This window comes from Astyanax mexicanus, chromosome 3, assembly GCF_023375975.1.
Source record: "Astyanax mexicanus isolate ESR-SI-001 chromosome 3, AstMex3_surface, whole genome shotgun sequence".
In the NCBI taxonomy this organism is placed as follows: Eukaryota; Metazoa; Chordata; class Actinopteri; order Characiformes; family Acestrorhamphidae; genus Astyanax; species Astyanax mexicanus.
Genome location: NC_064410.1, coordinates 5,290,996 through 5,309,750, shown reverse-complemented (window position 1 = coordinate 5,309,750; position 18,755 = coordinate 5,290,996). Strand labels below are relative to the sequence as shown.

The 18,755-nt window shown below is 37.0% G+C and overlaps 1 protein-coding gene across 8 annotated transcripts in view; it reads left to right on the top strand.

The window, feature by feature from the left end:
- The first annotated feature begins 1,074 nt into the window (after window positions 1-1,074).
- Window positions 1,075-18,755, top strand: part of epn3a (epsin 3a) — a 28,957-nt gene continuing 11,276 nt past the window's right edge. For 6 of the 8 annotated variants that reach the window (XM_015603566.3, XM_015603565.3, XM_049476076.1 and 3 more), the window contains exons 1-3: window positions 1,075-1,338; window positions 8,151-8,868; window positions 15,380-15,540. In XM_015603566.3, the coding sequence (XP_015459052.2) occupies window positions 8,286-8,868; window positions 15,380-15,540 (744 nt within the window). In that variant the 5' untranslated portion in view covers window positions 1,075-1,338; window positions 8,151-8,285. The remainder of the gene's footprint in view (window positions 1,339-8,150; window positions 8,869-15,379; window positions 15,541-18,755) is intronic. The other 2 variants (XM_022668041.2, XM_015603561.3) reach the window with 1 other exon arrangement.

Here is an 18,755-nt window from a genome sequence, read left to right as displayed (position 1 = left end):
ACATACTCCGGCAGCCTGAACAACCAGTTCTGATCCTCCCTACGCTGTTCTCAAATACAACAAACAGCTGATTATACAGTGTGCTTTGGATTGAAAGAACCACACAAACCATGTCTGAATCACTGATTACTGACTACTGATCACTGTTACAGCATGTATAACTTTAAATACTGAACCTGGCCATTAATATTAATTAGCCCACACATAATAATATTGGTTGTATTTGTAATAGGAATGAAATGAGAAAGATTATGACTCAAAGCTCTCATTTAAACCCTGATTTTGTTTGTAGTATTTTAAAAATGTGTCGTCTCACTCACCTTGTTTTTGATTAGAACAGTTTGAGGTAACTATCTTAGCTATTAGTTAACAAGAACATTGGAACTGGAATAAAATGACATATTCTACAGCAGAACAGTATATACAATTGGTGTTAGAATGAGTGTGGAAAAACTGGAAATTAAATTGAATTGCTTAATGTTAATAAAATAACAAAAGTTTATCTGCAAGACTTTAAATGTACCCCCAGTTCAATCCTAGGTACCTTTTTTTCATAATGTTTTCTGAACATTACAGTTAACATTCTTAGAAGACGTTTGCACCAGGAGTTGCATAAAGTTGTCCAAAAGCAATGTGTAAGACTGGTGGAGGAGAACATGCCAAGATGCATTAAAAACTGTGTGATGCTTTAAAAACCAGGGTTATTCTACCAAATATTGATTTCTGAACTCTTAAAACTTGAATATGAATATGAACTTGTTTTCTTTGCATTATTTGAGGTTTGAAAGCTCTTCATCATTTTTGTTGTTGTTATTTTAGCCATTTCTCATTTATTTCTGCAAATAAATGCTCTAAATGACAATGTTTTTTTTATTTGGAATTTGAGAGAAATGTTGTCCTTAGTTCATAGAATAAAACAGCATTGTTCACTGTTAAGTTTTTCTCAAACTTATACCTATAAATAGCAAAATCAGAGAAACCGTTTCAGAAAATAGTCTCAGGTTTAAGGGGCGGTTAATAGTAGTTTCCCACCCCGGGCTGTAAAGGGTTAAGCCAGGCTGCACAGCCCCGTCCCCTCCCCCTCAGCCCTGCTTCACTTTACACCGCCTTTACAGGGGGGTTAGTTAGCTTAGCTTATCAACAAGCCCGGAGCCCCAGCTACTAACTTCTAACAGAGAAACCCGGGGAATTTATTCACCCTCTGAACCGGCAGTACCGGAGGAATACAGCGCGGTTCCCGCGGCAGAGTTGCCGAGTCAGGTGCGGGAGGCATGCGGAGAGGCAGGGCAGCTCCGGACCGGATCCCAAAGTTGGGACCGATATGAGAGGAGACGAGAGGTAAGAGTGCTGGCCTGACTCAGGTCGTGGAGCTGTGAATTCTCACTGGTTTCTCACTGGTTTAATGTGGTGGTTTAGTGGGAAAAGGCTGTGTGCTGGGTGTTGGAGCTGAGTCACAGTGGGCTGCGTGGAGCTCCGGCTCCAGTTGACGCAATGTTACCCGGGCTGGAGGGCTGACGCGGCTGTGGGACAGTGTGAGTGTGTAGCTATGTGTGTGTGTATACACATATCTGGAGAAAATGAACAGTGTTGTTTACAGACAACATTTCTCCCAAATTCCCAATCAAAATATTATCATTTAGAACATTTATTTGCAGAAATGAGAAATGGCTGAAATAATAACAAAAAAAAAAAAAAAAAAAGATTCAGAGCTTCAGAAATCAGAAATGTGGTGGAATAACCCTGGTTTATAATCACAATTTTCATGCATCTTGTTATGTTCTCCTCCACCAGTCTTACACACTGCTTTTGGATAACTTTAGGCCACTCCTGGTGCCAGACAATTCAAGCAGTTCAGTTTGGTTTGATGGTTTGTGATCATCCATCTTCCTCTTGATTATATTCCAGAGGTTTTCAATTTGGTAAAATCATAGAAACTCATCATTTTAAAGTGGTCTCTTATTTTTTTTCCAGAGCTCTATATGTGCGTTTGTTATTGTTGAGATGGGTAGGTAATTTAACTATATGTTAAATACTTTAAATGTTGAGGGGTTGTGTTTTTGAATAAAAGTACTGTAATTAAAAGCAGTAATAGGGTCTTATGTAGATAATGTAATTGAATGTATGAAGGGATGCAATTAATTTTGGGCAACTGAAAACACATTGTTTGAATAAGTGAAGTAATTATACTATTTATAATTACATTAAGCCTATTTAATTAAAAACCTTTATATTGTGATAATGTAAAAAAACACCATATTGCAATATTGTTATTATATAAAAAAAACTCCATATTGTGATTTTGTAGAAAAAAAAGAAATAAAACTCCATATTGTGATTTTGTAAAAAAAAAAGAAATAAAACTCCATATTGTGATTTTGTAAAAAAAAAAATCCATTGTACAAATTAGACAAAGGTTTATAGATATTTTTTTTTGTTTCTACTGAATGTTTAAGACTGTTATATTTATACATTTTTACTAAACTTTATTAATAGTGCTATTAATGGTTTTGTTGCAGAATTACATTATATTATTCTTATTTTTAAAGAAAAATCAATATAATGTCATTTTGCCAAGAATATTGATATTGCAAAAATATCCTAAAATATAGTGATATTTTTTTAGAGCCATATCGCCCACCCCTTCTGGTAACTTCAAATCAAAATTTCCTGTTTCTGATTGTCTGAACAGTCTAGATCTGTGGGTACGAGGAGAGAGGGGATTTTCTGATGTTTATTTTTCTCTTTCCTGTCGTTGACCAGGTCAGAAAGGCCCAGTTGGAATATTGTCAACCTTAAGTGCTTTCAGTTTTCCTTTCTTGAAATCTTTTGTCCTAAGGAGGTCCACACACTTCTGTTTTTTTCTATTAGCGAGGGCCTGGGAGTTTCCAGAAATATCATCAGAAACTAACAAGCCTGTGTAGCTTTAGTGTCAGTCAAAGTTGGTGTATATTTCAGAAAAAGGCTGGGGTCCAAATTAGTGTTGGGAGGTTATTCTAATGAATTGGATTAATAAAATTACTGTTTTAATGTGATTTAAAACAAAAGGGATAATCTAGATTGAGTGTCTGTCCATATAGAAGCTGCTAGAGGAAATCTCAGTAGATAGACATTTTCTTCTGTTAGAAACCTGTTAAAAACTACTTTATGTGGCAGTGATTTTCATATGTTACACTATTACTATTTATTCTTAACTAAAATACAAGGAGGTTTTGTTTGCACTGAGTTATAATAGAAATAAAAGTGTTATAATAGAAAATCTCAGTAAACACAGCACCAGTTAGCAGACGCTTAGCACACTTGGGTATTGATTGCTGCCTAAAGTGACCTCGGTGAAAGAGAAAGGTAGTGTGACAACAAGGTCATGACTTTGCAGTGAGATACAGTATCCCATATAGCAGGCTCTCTATATAGAACTCTCTGCTATATTTGTATTTCCTGTCTCTAAATACAGCCATATTTATGAGTGATCCTTCAGTTTGGGCTCCTTTTATTACCACAACTTCTATTTTTAAATTTATTTAGCAATTATTGTGTATAAGTTATATCATGACAAAAACTGAGCTTATTTGTTTGCATGGACAGTTCTAGCCAGACACCGCCAGTCATGATCATTACCACCCACTGTGCTGTCCACTCTGTGAGGTAATGCCTTCTGTGACATATTCCTGGCACACATGTGACACTGTGGTTCGAGGAGCTTTTAACACCCACAAAATTTTATATTCAAAATGGAATGCCTCATCTGTCTGGTACCCACTATCACTTCATCTTGCCATGAAATAGTTGGTCAGTTCTTAAACCTCACTAACAAGATATCACCTTGCAACGTATACAGATGTGTGCTTTTCAAAGCCATCTTCTGTGGTACATACTGCTGTCTCATGACTTTTGGCCTGTCAATTTATAAACATTTATATTTGTTAGTTTTATAAAGTTAAAGTGTCAGTGTGTATCTCTTGGTTTCTAAACTGAAAGCAGAATTACTTCTGAGTGGAGAAGAATATGGATAAAATATTGTGTTTAATGGTAACAGTGTGCTGAAACCACCATCCCTGCTAAGCCTAATATATTAATTGTAAAAATTGGGGTGTCAAGTCAAAGTTTGGGCTCACCTGATAATTTTCATGATTTTCCTTCCTTTATAAATCAATGGTTGTTCAGATCAATTCCAGTTGAATATGTCATATAACATATTAACACAGTGATATTTGAGAAGTGAAATGAAGTTTATAGGATTTGTGTGCAATAATTCTTTAAACTAAATTAGGCAGGTGCATAAATTTGGGCCCCAACAGAAAAATGACATCAATATTTAGTAGATACTCCTTTTGCAGAAATAACAGGCTCTAAACTCTTCCTATAGCTTCCAATGAGAGTCTGATTGAAGCTTCTGGTTAAAGTTATTTTGGACCATTCTTCTTTACTAAACATCTCTAGTTGAGTCAGGTTTGATGGTTTCTGAGCATGAACACTCTGCTTTAAATCACACCACAGATTTTCAATAATATTCAAGTCTGGGGACTGAGATGATCATTCACTGTGTTTGTCTGCTATATGATATACAGATTTCATACACTTTTTAACCAATACATTTACATGATTTTTTCATGATGTTTCCATACAATGTTTTAACATATAAGTGCAGATATGGAAAATAAAACCAAAAATGAAATAAAACTATAAGCAAATTGTATTACAGTAAGCCTATAATAAATCAGATAAAAATGTTGACACACAGTCTTTAATAATAAAATGTGTGTCAGATCCTGAGAGCTCCATTGTGCAGGGCTAAATTACTGAATTAACTCTGAGCTGACGTATTTTATTGGCTTTCAAATTTTCATCATCATTAAATAAAAACAGAAAGATTTGTAGACCAAATTTTCATGACTTTTCCAAATTTTTCTGGGTATTTTTATTTTTCCAAAACTTATCCAGGCCTGGAAATTGCTATTTTCAAATTTCATGACTTTTCCAGGTTTTTCATAACCATACGATCCCTGGATGTGTTTAACTGAAATTACTTATTTATAAAGGAAAATCCTGAAAATGATCATGGGTGCCCACACTTTTCTATTTATAGACTGGGAAGATAATTGAAGAATTAATCATCCATAATAAAAAAAAATAATAAGGTAAAAATTTGTGACAGTGCCGTGGGTCGAACTGAACAATTTATTTATTTATTTTTTTAGAGAGAGTCTGGTTGTTTGGTGTTTTTTTAAGTGGCCCAATCACACCTGCACATTTTATTAGGCGTGTCCTGCTTTGCTCAGCATAAAACACTATACAGATTATACCCTGTGCATCTGTGTTAGCACATTTAACATCTGACACCTTCATCACTGTACAGCTGGGTGTCATGAGCCCCGCCCATCCAAACCCAACACAAGCACATTTTGTCTGTTTTGTGTTTTGTGTTTTAATCCATCTTAACCTTCCATAAGGTCAAAAAGGGCAGCTGTAAAAATGTACGAGCGTCACGTGTTATGCAACAACAGTAATTCCGGCACCATTCTCAGCGAGGGTGCAGCAGAGGGTGTGCTCTTTATCGATCAAAGACAAAGAGAATTTTTCTTTATACAGTCAGCTAATGCTAGTGCTATTATCATCTGCCAGTAAAGCTCCGCCACATTGATTCCATTAGGCCAGCGCTTTAGAAAGAACTAAGCTACATGAAACATGTTCTAAATAAGTGTCTGAAAGGGGCTTTAGGTTCAATTTGCATAAACACTTTTGATTTAAAAAGACATTTTTTTATCATTTTCTAACACTGCTGTTTTTTCATATTCTCATAATATTCCATCTTTCTGTAACAATGGTTTGTAGAGGTGGGCAATATTATATCATATACAATATATTGTGACACAGAAATATCATATTAAAAATCCATATCGTGATAATAGGGCTGTTCTGTCTTAAAAGTAGTCTATTATTTACTGTGAAGCTTTAGGTGTATTTATTGTATAATTGTTTTAGTTTGCAGTTTATATGCGTTATATTATTTTATGCTATATTATTTATTTTGCCACATTATGATTATACTGTTATACTATTATACTATATTCCTGAAATTAATGAATTATTTTAGTTTTCCTATATCGCCAAGTATATCGTTATCGCAAAAATACCCTGAAATATCGTGATATTATTTTAGAGCCATATCGCCCACCCCTAATGGTTTAAACTGCTTTTTTTACTTAAACGCAGCCAACACCTTTAGTTTGTAACCTTTTCAAACCAGTTCTTTTAGAAATGTGTCCTCTTCACGTTATGTTTGTACTTCGTAGATAGCATTCTTGTATCAAAATTAAAATGTATGGATCAATTGTGACATCTAAATTTCCTGTATTGACTGCAGTATTTTTTTTATTTATAAAAGGGGTAAAATGCATTGAATGGTGTATCCAATATATGTATCATCTCTTGTAACTTGTCATGTTTTAACAAAACGTGAATTATATTAAATCAGTGCTTTTTTCTGTTATTTAAAGTGTTATTGTGTGGTGCGACCCATAAAACAAGTTTAATCTGAAGAAAAAAAATTATTTAATTTCTGTGACTGAAATATTAAGCCAAAATGTATGGTACTTTTTTTCCTGTGATTTAAACCAAAAATAGGTCAGTTAGTTTAGATGATATCATTATTTACACTTGGTCTGCATAAAAAAAACTAAATCACTTGTCTAACATTTTTAATATGACTAATTTATGAACAGTTGCAAAAGATACTTTTATTATAAGATTTTAAAAATTGGCATGATGAAAATTATGTAGCTTATGTTGTTGACCTATATACTGGATATGTATGTTAATAGTAGCACCTCATTATGTCAGGCAATTTTTTATAATTCCGATTCCTTTTTTTTTCTATAACTGATGTGAACATCCAGTGTCTGCTTGAAATATGAACCTTTTCTGTATGCACAATTTTTGAAATATGTGTTTATTCAGTTTAACAGGTTAGGCAGGTTGGTAATGTCTGGTATTTTAGATGTGTTAATTGCCCTCTCATGACCCTCAAATGGCTGCTAAATGAGATCATTCTTATGTGACACCCAAGGTTATGTTCTGCACATTGATTCTGAGTTGTTCATTCATTCACTTAATGTAAATAACATTGATTATCTGGTTTTCTCCAGTGGCATCTGTCAGGGGGTGGGATCTACATATTACTAAGTCAGTTTCTGGTGTTAATGTATTGGAAGCAGGACAGATGGGCAAGCATATAAATCTGAACCACTGAGAAACAGATTGTGATAGTGACTTGGTGAGAACCAAAACATAGGACCAAAACATAGGACAAAAAAATTAGGACCTGTTTGGGCTGGAGTTGCCATACACGCTGATTAGACACACACATAACAGTAACACTTTTAAAATAGTTTACAGTACCTGTCTGTCAGTATCTGTCAAAAAAATCACTGCTACTGCTTCAGCCAATCAGCTCTCCCTCCTGCCCCACCCCTAAACCCATACATCACCCAGTACCCCTCCCAACCTACCCCTCCCATTTCTTACCCTTTTTCAAATTTAAGCTGAGGGAGGAATCAGCATAAATCAGTTTAATTAATCCTTTAAATATTATGAATTTTTAGACAATTAAATCAGAAAAAAATGAAATTTTGAAATACTAGCCCATAACTCTGTTAAGTTTATTACATTAAATGTTATTTTTGCATTAAAAGTGAACTAAACTTTTTTTTTTACTGAGATTTTATAAAAAATATTATTTTTTTTTTTTCAGAAAATATTGCAGTTTATTATCTTGCTTGCAGTCTTACACGGTATTCAATACATCGTGATGTATTAAATCATGATGGATATTTTATTAGCAAGTTATTTCCTAGACACAACTTTTTTGTCACAGGTCTTCATGGAATTCCTGGACAATTCCCAAACACAACTCTTTTCCCTTTGTGCTCAGATCAGGGTTTGGTGTTCTGATTCTGGATGTTTTGTTTAATTCTTGATCAAAGAAGACTGTCTGTATTCAGTGAAAGCTGATAGCTGTTTTTAGTCTGAGAGCCGTTGGTCGGCCGCAGAGTTACTAATGGAGGGGTCAACTGGTTGCATAGCATGCTTTATTATTGTATTAAGTGTAATATTTCATTGTTCCTTTTTTTTCTTTCTTCTTTTTTTTTCTCCAGGTTCGCAGTGTTGGGGGCTCCGCTGAATGCTGCTGCTGAAGTCTTCAAACCTTCAAACTCTTGACTCATCACTCAACCCTTCAGTAATAAATAGATTAGCCAGGTTTCTACTAGTGCCAACGTCATCTCGCCACCATGACTACTTCATCCTTACGCCGCTCCGTGAAGAACATCGTCAACAACTACACGGAGGCGGAGATCAAGGTGAGGGAGGCCACCTCCAACGACCCCTGGGGTCCCCCGAGCTCGCTCATGATGGAGATTGCGGATTTGACCTTTAACGTAGTGGCATTTACTGAGGTTATGGGAATGGTATGGAAGCGCCTCAATGACCACGGTAAAAACTGGCGCCACGTGTACAAAGCCTTGACGCTACTGGAATATCTACTGAAGGCAGGGTCTGAACGTGTGGCCCAACAGTGCCGGGAGAACATCTACGCCATCCAGACCCTCCGTGACTTCCAGTACATCGACCGGGATGGGCAGGACCAGGGCGTGAACGTTCGGGAGAAGGCCAAACAGCTGGTGTCACTGCTGCGGGATGAGGACAGGCTCAAGCAGGAAAGGAGCCAAGCGCACAAAACCCGCGAGCGCATGGCTGGAGCCTATGGATCTTTACCCCCACCCTATCCAGGACAACGCACCAGCCACGCCACTGCGGCTACCATGCACGGGGACGAGTACAGACGCTCGCGAGGCTCGCCCTCCTCCCATACCTGTGAGTAGCAGCACACTGGTACTATGAATAGCCCTGGGCTTTATGAGTAATCACACACAAATGCTGCTTGGTCTGCTTTCTTTGGCAGCAGGAACCTGAAGCCTTGCCTTGTCCTAAACAGGAATGGGCAGTTTAAGTTACAGCTGTGCATAGTTAAGTAAAAACCATGCTTCAGCCACAGTTACAGTATGTACAGTGATATCTATACCACAGAATGGAATCAACAACATCAGTCAAGACGTATTATTGTTTAACCCCTTAACAGGCCAGTGTTTTTGTCAGTTGTCTGCCAGACATTGCACCACTAAATCTTGAGGATTTCTATTCAAGCAATACAGAAAAAGCTTTTATGTTTGATAAGAATCATTACTTAAAAGCATAATTGTAACTGTAATAGAAAATATAAAAAAATATTAAGTAAGTAAATCTGCTAATTACATTACATTACATTACATTTGGCAATCATAAAATTGGCACTTTCCTGAACTCCAAACCCTAAGTTTTGATGTGTTTGTCATTTTTTTACGTCTATTTTCAAACATGCAGAATTTGGGTTGATTCCTGTTACTAATCTGCAGTTATTAAGTGAATCAAAGAGAAAATGGCAGCTTTTTCAAGTGTCCTGTAGGAGATTTGAAAGCCCTCAGATTTTCAGAATGTAAATAAGTTATTTTACTGCAGAAAAAAAGGGTTTTGTATTACGTACACCTTAGATTTGAATTGACCCATATTAAGGTTGGAACAATATTCTGGGATGGAATGAGCATACAAGATGCATCTTTATTTAATAAAAAGGTTGTTGTACAAGTTTAACATTAATGGTGGGTGAGGTAAAGTTGAGGCCCTAACTCAGCCCTAAGAACACTTACCAACTCTTGGTAAGTGGTGGTGGTAGGCCTTTTTCATTGGATTTTAAATGGTTTATAACTTTTTCTATAAAGCTGCTTTGTGAAATCAGTTGTAAAAATCACAATATAAAGAAATTTGAAGTAGTAGCTATAAACAACATTATTGTTAAGACCATATCATGACACATCGTGCTATAATGATAAAATAATAGCATAATAATGCAATGAGCGTTTGATATATATATATATATATATGTCAATATGTCAACTGCATTGTGTTCTTTTTAAAAAGCTAGAAAGAATATAGTCTGTAGACATTTTCCCTTGAGCTCTCCTTGTAATACAACACCACTGCAAGTGCTGTCGCAGGGCAGCGTTGAGATATGATCGCCAGTCACTTTCCTGTTTATTCTCTGATCAGCTTCAGTGTGGATTATTTCATTTTCTCTCTCTGTTCTCTCTATCTCATATGATGAAAGTGAGTTTCAGCTGATGTTTTGCCAGCATCTCAAATCATATGCAATAATATTGCAAAACAAAATGCAATATTTATTTTTTGCTGTAAGGTATTCTTAAAATTATTATTATTAATAAATTATTTATTAGTGCTGGGCGGTATACTGGTTCATCCGGTATACCAGAGGGGAAATTGGAGCCGGTATGCATTTTCCACATACCGCCATACCACTAGAGGCACTGCAGAGCGCTGGCCAGAACAGCGCCCCCAAAGAAGCAGATACAAAATGCTAGCGAACACTAGCCAGTTAGCATGGAACAAGCACAGGAGTGATGGCAGGTCAGCGGCAGCATCTTGCAAACAGAATGAGAACAGAACTTTGTCAGAGGAGTTCCTGCTACCGTCCCTCGCCGTATGAGTGTTTTTATCCAAGTAAAATAAAACAACAGCAAACGGCAATAATTCACTCAGAATAATTCCCCCAGACGAGCCCGGAATCCATGGAGATATGGAGATAAACCAGCCTAAATTTATAGCCTTAGTGTTTTATAATATATATACTCCAGTCATGCAAAAAATAAATAAATAAAATAAAAATACCATAATGCACCATGTAATGTTTTGTTCTATACCATGAAATATCGTGATATTATTTTAGGGCCATATCCCCCACTTAGTGGGCTGTGAGAACCTAAAAGGGAAAATGTTTACTCGATCAAAGGCAGTTTTGAGAAATTTGATTTTGATTACCCTTCTGTGTGTTTGTGAACTGTATATGTCGTGTATTCATTCATATATTTTTTTTTAGTTCCATTCAGACAGGCCTGATATGGAGGAGCTCAATATATTTGAGTGTGTGTGTGTGAGACAGACTACTGTTAGCCTGCCAGAGTTGCTGTTCTGCTCCACTGGGTTTTTCTGCTCGATTTCATTCCTCGCATACTTTATGGAGTGGGCCCACTGAGCAGGCGGCCACGTTTCCGCAGGACCAGGACATATCTCAGTAAGGTTGGAGCCACACTGGATTTTCCTGATTGGTGACTGGTTTCGTAACGCGGCGGAGAAGTGTGCGGTGCCTGGAGTACTGGCAATAGCACATCACAAATAACTTAGAAGGGCAGAGAAGAACATTAACATTAATGTTTGGGTACTTTTTCCACACTGTGGGCATTGGAATAAGTGGTTAAAGTTTTACATTTTAATCATGTGATGTGAATTTGAATTGGTAACTGTTTATTCTGAAATTCCGCACAGCTTTCTGAGGACGTTGCACAGCCCAGATGCTTGGCGTTGGAGTGTGCTTAACTCCACATGGAAATGACAAAATCCAAATATTCGTTGGTAGAAAATGGGCTGTTATTTGTGTAATCCTCTGCCATCGTGCCGCTTGATCGTGGGAAAGTACTGTAGTTTTTAGCTCCTCAGTTCTGAATGCCAGGCATGTTTTTAATGCACGTTTCTGTTTCTACAGTAAACAGAGCATGTGATGGCTTTTCTGGGCATTATCTCAAAAGTAATCAATCAGCCCAGATGTTCTCGGTGTCTAAAGTTTGCTTCTTCAGCTTTGTCCTGAAGCTATAAGGCTAATTTAGCTAAAAGTAGTTAAAACTCATGGCCACTATTTTTCTTTTTTTTTTAAAAACAGCTTCGTAAGTCGTCACACACTTGCATCACATTGTGTGACTTGTCTATGATCTTAGAACTCCTATCTACACACTGTACTTGCACTCAAATAGATTTATAATCGGATTATTGCAGTTATTTTTATTCAAGTAGTCATGTAAACATCAGATTAAGAAATCTGATTTTAGCTCAGTGATGGTAATTTCTCAGTGCATATATGGTTTTAACTAGTGATCGACCGATATGTGTTTTTTGGTGGCCGATGCCAATATTTAGACAGCAGTAATGGCCGATGACCAATATGTAAAGCCGATATTCCCTATTTTTTTGCAGCTAATAAAATACAATAATAATAATAATAATAATAATAATAATATTAATAAACAAGACACAAAACTACTTAGTCATTTATTTATTTTGAAAATGAACATTCATAAAAAAATAACACTCTTATTGAAGACAGTAGCACGCAGAAGAAGATTTCTGTCCAGCCATCTGAAATTATTAAAACAGAAGTATATAGGGTGAGCAAAACTATCAAACAAAAAAAAAACCTCAAAAGATAGGTCATGTATAATTGGATTATTCCAAACACATTACAATTAAAAGATGAAAATTCAGGTAATTTAGAATCTGACAGCCAATAAAGTTTGTTTCCGAACTTGTTGGTTAGTTAATCATGTTATGCTAACTTTTAGACTCCTGGCAGTTTATGCTAACAAGTTAGCCTTAGCCAGTGCATTCAACTAAAAATACTAAATAAAGCTGAGCATCTAGTTTACAACTATCAACTTAGTCGTTTATGTTAGCAGATTATTGAGTGTATCTTACAAAGAGCAGCCGGTAACAAACCGTGAGAGCTGAAGGACAGAAACTATGTTTTTTTTGTAATAAGTTTTCTCTGATCAGACAGCATGTAACCTCCTGCACCTGTAAGTTCACTAATGTCTGCCTGTAATATGGCAAAATGGACACAGGGGGCGCTCTAACAGCTAGAATGACGGAGCTGCCCACAGCATTGCCTGTGTGAATTGTGTTAATTTCGGCCTCCAGCGCTCATTTATCGGCTAATGTCGATTATCTAAGCAATGTAAAAAATTTTTTTTAAAAACCCGATCTATCGGCCAGACGATATATTAGTCAATCACTAGTCGTAACCCCAGTATTTTCAAAATTTTCAGTATGTGTATTCAGAAATAATCTTCTACATCTTCTAGTGGACAGTATTGCAGCACGATGTGCTTAAAAAAAGCTTCAGCTTGATGTTTAGGTTGTAAATAATGTTCATGTCACATTTAGAAAAGCATTTTTTATACCACAATGACATTTATCACAATTACAATAAAATACTGTCATATTGCCTGCAACTATTTCAAATAACAATTTAGATGGTTAATAAACACACCCAAAAAAAGCACCTTTTACTGCTGTCGCAGAGCAGCTGAGCCATAAATAAATAGTTATGGCATCATAACTATACAAACTGGTTGCAGTTCATCTGAAATGACCAAAAGGACAGAATGCAGAAGTTAAAAAGCTCCTCAGCTAAGGTGCAAACTGTGACACAAGTACGCTACGTTCATTTTGACAACAGGGAAAGATGGAAATAGTTTCGAGTAGTTCAGTGAAACGTCCTGTCCTGTCTGCTTCCCTTGATTTTGATTTTAATACACGTCAGCCAAGACTAAAAAAAAAAATGCAGACAGGAAAGGAAGTTTCGTTTTAAGTATTTGGACGCAGCCAGGAATAGAGAGTTTCACTGCCTCGTTCAGAAGATGTAACTTTCCCACTCGGCTCGGATGTCTGTTTGCGATGCTTTTGAACCTCTTTTGAAGCACCACACTTGCAGACCTTTATGTTTTTTTTTTTTAACAGATTATAAGGCGCACCATATTATAAGGTGCACTATCCATAAATGTCTATTTTCTGGTCTACTTTCATACATAAGGTGCATCAGATTATAAAACGTGAAAATAAAGTCAGACAAGCACAGGATGTTAATCTGCACAGATTTCTCTCCTTAAAACTGTTTATTTGGGTGAGGTAAAGCACTTCTATTCATTTATAGTAAGCTTAGATTTCTAATATTTTTAATATTAAAGTAAATATAGTAAATGGTGTTTCTGGGAAGCAAGGGCACTATTAGCTAGCAGTTTGTCCCACATAGCTTGTTTTAACACTTAGTAAACAGGCAGTCTGATATACTCACCTCTGAACGGTGAAAGAGCTAGCGCTGCAGTTAGCGGCTAATGCTAATACTGCTCAAGCCTCAGTACTGCAGAAACTTTACTGAAACTCCTTTATAACGCTGTACTTCAGCAGAGTGGCTTTACTGCTTCTTACAACCTGACTGGTAAAAGTAATACCTGATTGGCGCACTGGATTATAAGGCGCACTGACGATTTTTGGGAAAATTTAGTGATTTTAAGTTCGCCTTATACTATGCTAAAATAGGTTAGTAATACGTTTAATGGCTGCCTGATCACATTTAAAAAACAACAAATAATATAAAAAGTGAGTAGAATATATATATATATCTATGGAATATATAAAATAAATAAAGAATATAAAATGTAAATAGGACAAACAATATTAGCTAAAAAAAAGATGACAAATTACAAAAGATAAGAATTCAATAAAAAAATGAGTCACTAAAAAATATCAGCTGTAAAATTGCACAACAGAAAGAATGAACAGAGAGTATAGAGGTGGGCAGTTGAGAGCCATTCTGTGCAACTTACCAAGACAAAAAAAATAATGTTTGATGAATGTTTGATGCATGCATATAAACTGCAAAAAGAAACAATCCAATTTCTTTCGAGACAGAATACTGCTTTTATCACAATACAGATATATTTTTCTAATAATTTCTAAAAATGATAATCTAAAGATATTATTGTGTATTATACAATATGGCACACCCCTAGTAGGAAATAGTAGGTCAACTAAGGACTTTCAACAAAGAATGAATGGAATCTGACATAATGTGTGAGTTCTCATCAGGGGTCCACATTCAGTCTGACAAGCGAGAGGGCCCCTGAGTCCTGGATTTGAAGTCGTTTAGCATTTGGATGGGAACCAGCAGCAGGTAAAATCTCTGCACCATGTTTAGTTTTTTTAAAGGCACATTCCAGGTCAGAAGGGGGCTTTAGGAAACATTGCACTGAAAGTGCTCAGCACAGGGCTGCTGTCTGGCCCAGCATCCAGAAAGGTCCACTGCCAGCTGAAACGTGGACCTGTGTGTGCTGGAGCCAACCAGGGGAACATCTAAACCCCCCCCACAACTACCACCACCACCACCACCCAAAACCTCCCCCACTCCAAACTGCCCCACACAGACACCCCATTGTTCTTAGCCCAGAGTCAAAAAAGCACAGGGAAGCAATCCCAGCTCGGGCATGGAACCGCAGTGATTCGGCTGCTTACTGCAAACTTAATATGCAGCGGCAGTGCCAGACTCACACTGGCATACTGGCCTCCACTGGCCCTTTTTTTCTCCTGTTAATGAATAAATATAAGGTTGAATTGAGCTTTTTTTTTTTCTTCTTCCCATTTTATCTCCTCTTCTTCTCCTTCCTCTCAGCCTCCTCTTCCTCCCCACATTTGGCCCCTGATCTGGAGCAGGCCCGGCCGCAGACCAGCGGGGAGGAGGAGCTGCAGCTGCAGCTGGCCCTGGCCATGAGCCGAGAGGAGAGCGAGAAGGTGAGGATCCCAGACTCGCGTGCTACTACTACACCAGTGAAGGTAAAGGATGGAGAAAAAAAAGTGGTAGTAACTGTTATTCAATTGGTACAATATTAAACTGCTTCACATCAAATGCATCACAGCAACCATACAAACAAAAGGTCAAGATCAGATTTTTTTTTAAGGTATTTATTAAGTTTTTTCACATTTTCTCCCGAATTTACACGGCCCACGTGTTAGGACTCCCACTATCACTAGTAATGCCCCAACAACAGAAAGTTAAAGACTAGCACATGCCTCCTCCGATACCTGTGAAGTCAGACTCCGCCTCTTTTCGAACTGCTGCTGATGCAGCATTGCCGAGTAGCATCACAGCGACTCGGTTCTGATACATCAGCTCACAGATGCCATGTGCTGATCGACATCACCCTTTGGAGTGATGTGGGGAAAGAGCTCCATCTACTCACCCAGAGAGAGCAAGAACAATTGTGCTCTCTCAGGGCTCCGGTAGACGATGGCAAGTTCCATAACCAGGATTCGAACCGGCGCTCTCCTGATCTAAAATAACATTGCTGTTCTCTTAAATGAGCTGCCCGTGTACCTTCACAGCGTGAACGTGCAGGTCAGTATCCTCTGCTGAGAAGAGCAAAAAGTGTTTTGCTGCACTGTTAAGATACGAACACGCCAAAGTCAGAGCGCACCTGCCTCTTAAAGGGAATGGCAAGTGATGCTCTAATTGGTTCACATGATTGATTAAGAGAATTAGTACATGCCTTTTTTTTCGAGTGTTGAGCTGCGCAAGGCGTATATTTTTCGCCCTCACAATCTTAAAGACACACTTGCACGCTTAAATCCAGCTGCACGGTGCACAATTGACGTCTCACCAAGAGAACTCTAACCCAGGGCCCTTGTTCATTTTTTTACTGCTCATCTCTGAGATCATTATTAAAAAAGTGATCCAGTTTAATGTATTGTTCAATGTTTCAGATTTTTCATTTTAACGTTTGATTGTTTTATAGTCTTTATATTTTATATTTTTCTGTTTTTACTCTTTGTACTTTGCTATCAGCCTGCCAACACGAATCAGCAGTTTTTCACAGCTTCAAATTTTATGTCATTTTAGGGTATGTCCTTGTCAGCTGCTTTCAACTAAGATATATATTTTTTAACCTTTGTCCTTAAAAGCTAGATTTAAAATGATAGAAATGAGGGCTGTTTACTAGGAAGGACCTGATGAAATTATTTACTTTATCATGAGTCAATACATTGTGGAAGGACTGGGCAATATTGTACAAAAATAAATCTCAATATTCTTCAGAGATATTAGAAATTCTTGATTACAATTATGTTGTTTAGTTCTTTTTTATAAACACACAGCACTATTTTAATTGATACTCCACGCTTTTGATTCCTTTCCTATACATTTCATTTTTATATGTTTTTTTTTTCTTTCTCAAACATTAAGCAGCCTCCTTCAACATAGTGCAAACATAACCTTGTTTTTTAGTTAAGGAAAAGTGTTAAATGTGAAAATCACTGGCACACAAAAGAGTTTTTTACAGGTTTCTTACAAACACTCAAATCTATTTTTTCTACTGATAATCCCTATTATCTATTATTAATCATAATATTACAATGCTTCGACATATGAACTATTTTTGTACACCCCTATATTAAAGGCTCTTTAATCCCTTACAAAGCCTTAGATACCTCAACAGAACATTATTTAGGCAGCTGTGGCCCTAAGGTTGGAGAAGCAGGTCTGGGAATAAAAGATGACTAGCTCTGTGGTTCTGGTCTGGTTCTTTAAGCTGAGCTATTGGTAGCAAATTGTCATGCAAAACAGCTATTAATCATATTGGTTTTTGGTTTGCTATTGGATTCAAATAGTATCTATAGCTATCAAGGCGCGCCATATTATAAGGCACAGTATCAATGAACTGAATGATCTATTTTCTGGTCTGTTATTATATTATAAGGCACATTTTAACTTACAGTAGTAAGGAACAAGGGTGTCGCCATGTTTCCCTTCTAATGTCGCCTAAGTAAACAAAACTGTAAGTCAAACGAGAGTAGATGCTAATCTACACAGTTTATTAGGGTGAGTACTTCTGTTTATTTACAGTAAGCTTATATTTCCAATATTTTCAACAGCGCAGTTAGCAACAGCCCTAGCCACGATTAGCAGCGCTTAGCGCTTGTAAATGCCGCCTGATAGCACTACACTGAGGAACTCTGAGTGTTCCGGTAAACCAGGATGATATTAGCTAGTGGTTAGTCCATGTAGCTTGTTTTAATCTGGTAAACATGCAGACTAAGAACAGCGAAAGAGCTAGCACCGTGGTTAGTGGCTAACTGCTCCAGCCTTGGTGCTGGAGAACTAAATTGAAACATTTATATAACGCCGTACTTCAGCAAAAGTGGCTTTACTGCCTGATTGGTAAAATTCATACATAAGGTGCAACGGATTCTAAGGCTCCTTATAGTGTAAAACCATGGTAAAACCATTATAATAATCCACGGATTATAATAAGAGTTCCACATGAGCATTCTTATGGCTGTGCAGAGACCCGCCAGTTAATCTAGAAGCAAATTAGGAGGAGAACATTTCATGATTATTTTCCTAATAAAGCTGCAGAACCAGTTGAATATTTAATGTTCTATCCTCCATATTAAGGATATAATATATCTAATAATAATAATAATCTAATAATATCTGCCAGTATAAATGTAAAACTAGGTTTTCCTGGTTGGTTTAAAGTTTAATATTGCATTTAGCATTGCATTTCATTGTGGAGCGTAGAGTTTCACATGCGCTCAGCGCACGAACTGCAGAGTCATTATCTGCACTCATTGTTCACTACAGTGGGAAGAGAGAGAGCATTAGCTTCCTCCATGAGCTTGAATTGATGTTGCTGGGCTTTCAGATCTTACTGTGGGGAGTGAATGTGGCACTGGACTGAAGCATTGATCCAGTGCTCATCGTTAAGCTCACTGAGCCCTATTGGTGTTGAGGGAGTAAGCGATCTGTGTGTGTGTGTGTCTCTCTCTCTCTGTGGGAGTGTTCATGTACATGTGCTGTCTTAAAGGGTAGAATATAAGAACAAATTGGAAGTAAAAAAAAATACAAGAAAACTAGAAACCTAAAAAGTGCTGTTTTGGTTGTAGATTTACCTCAGTATTGCTATTATAATCATAATTTTAGACCAGCTGTGCTATTCTAGTTCAAATTTAAAGTTTTATTACTGCCCAATCACAAAAAACAGTAAAATATA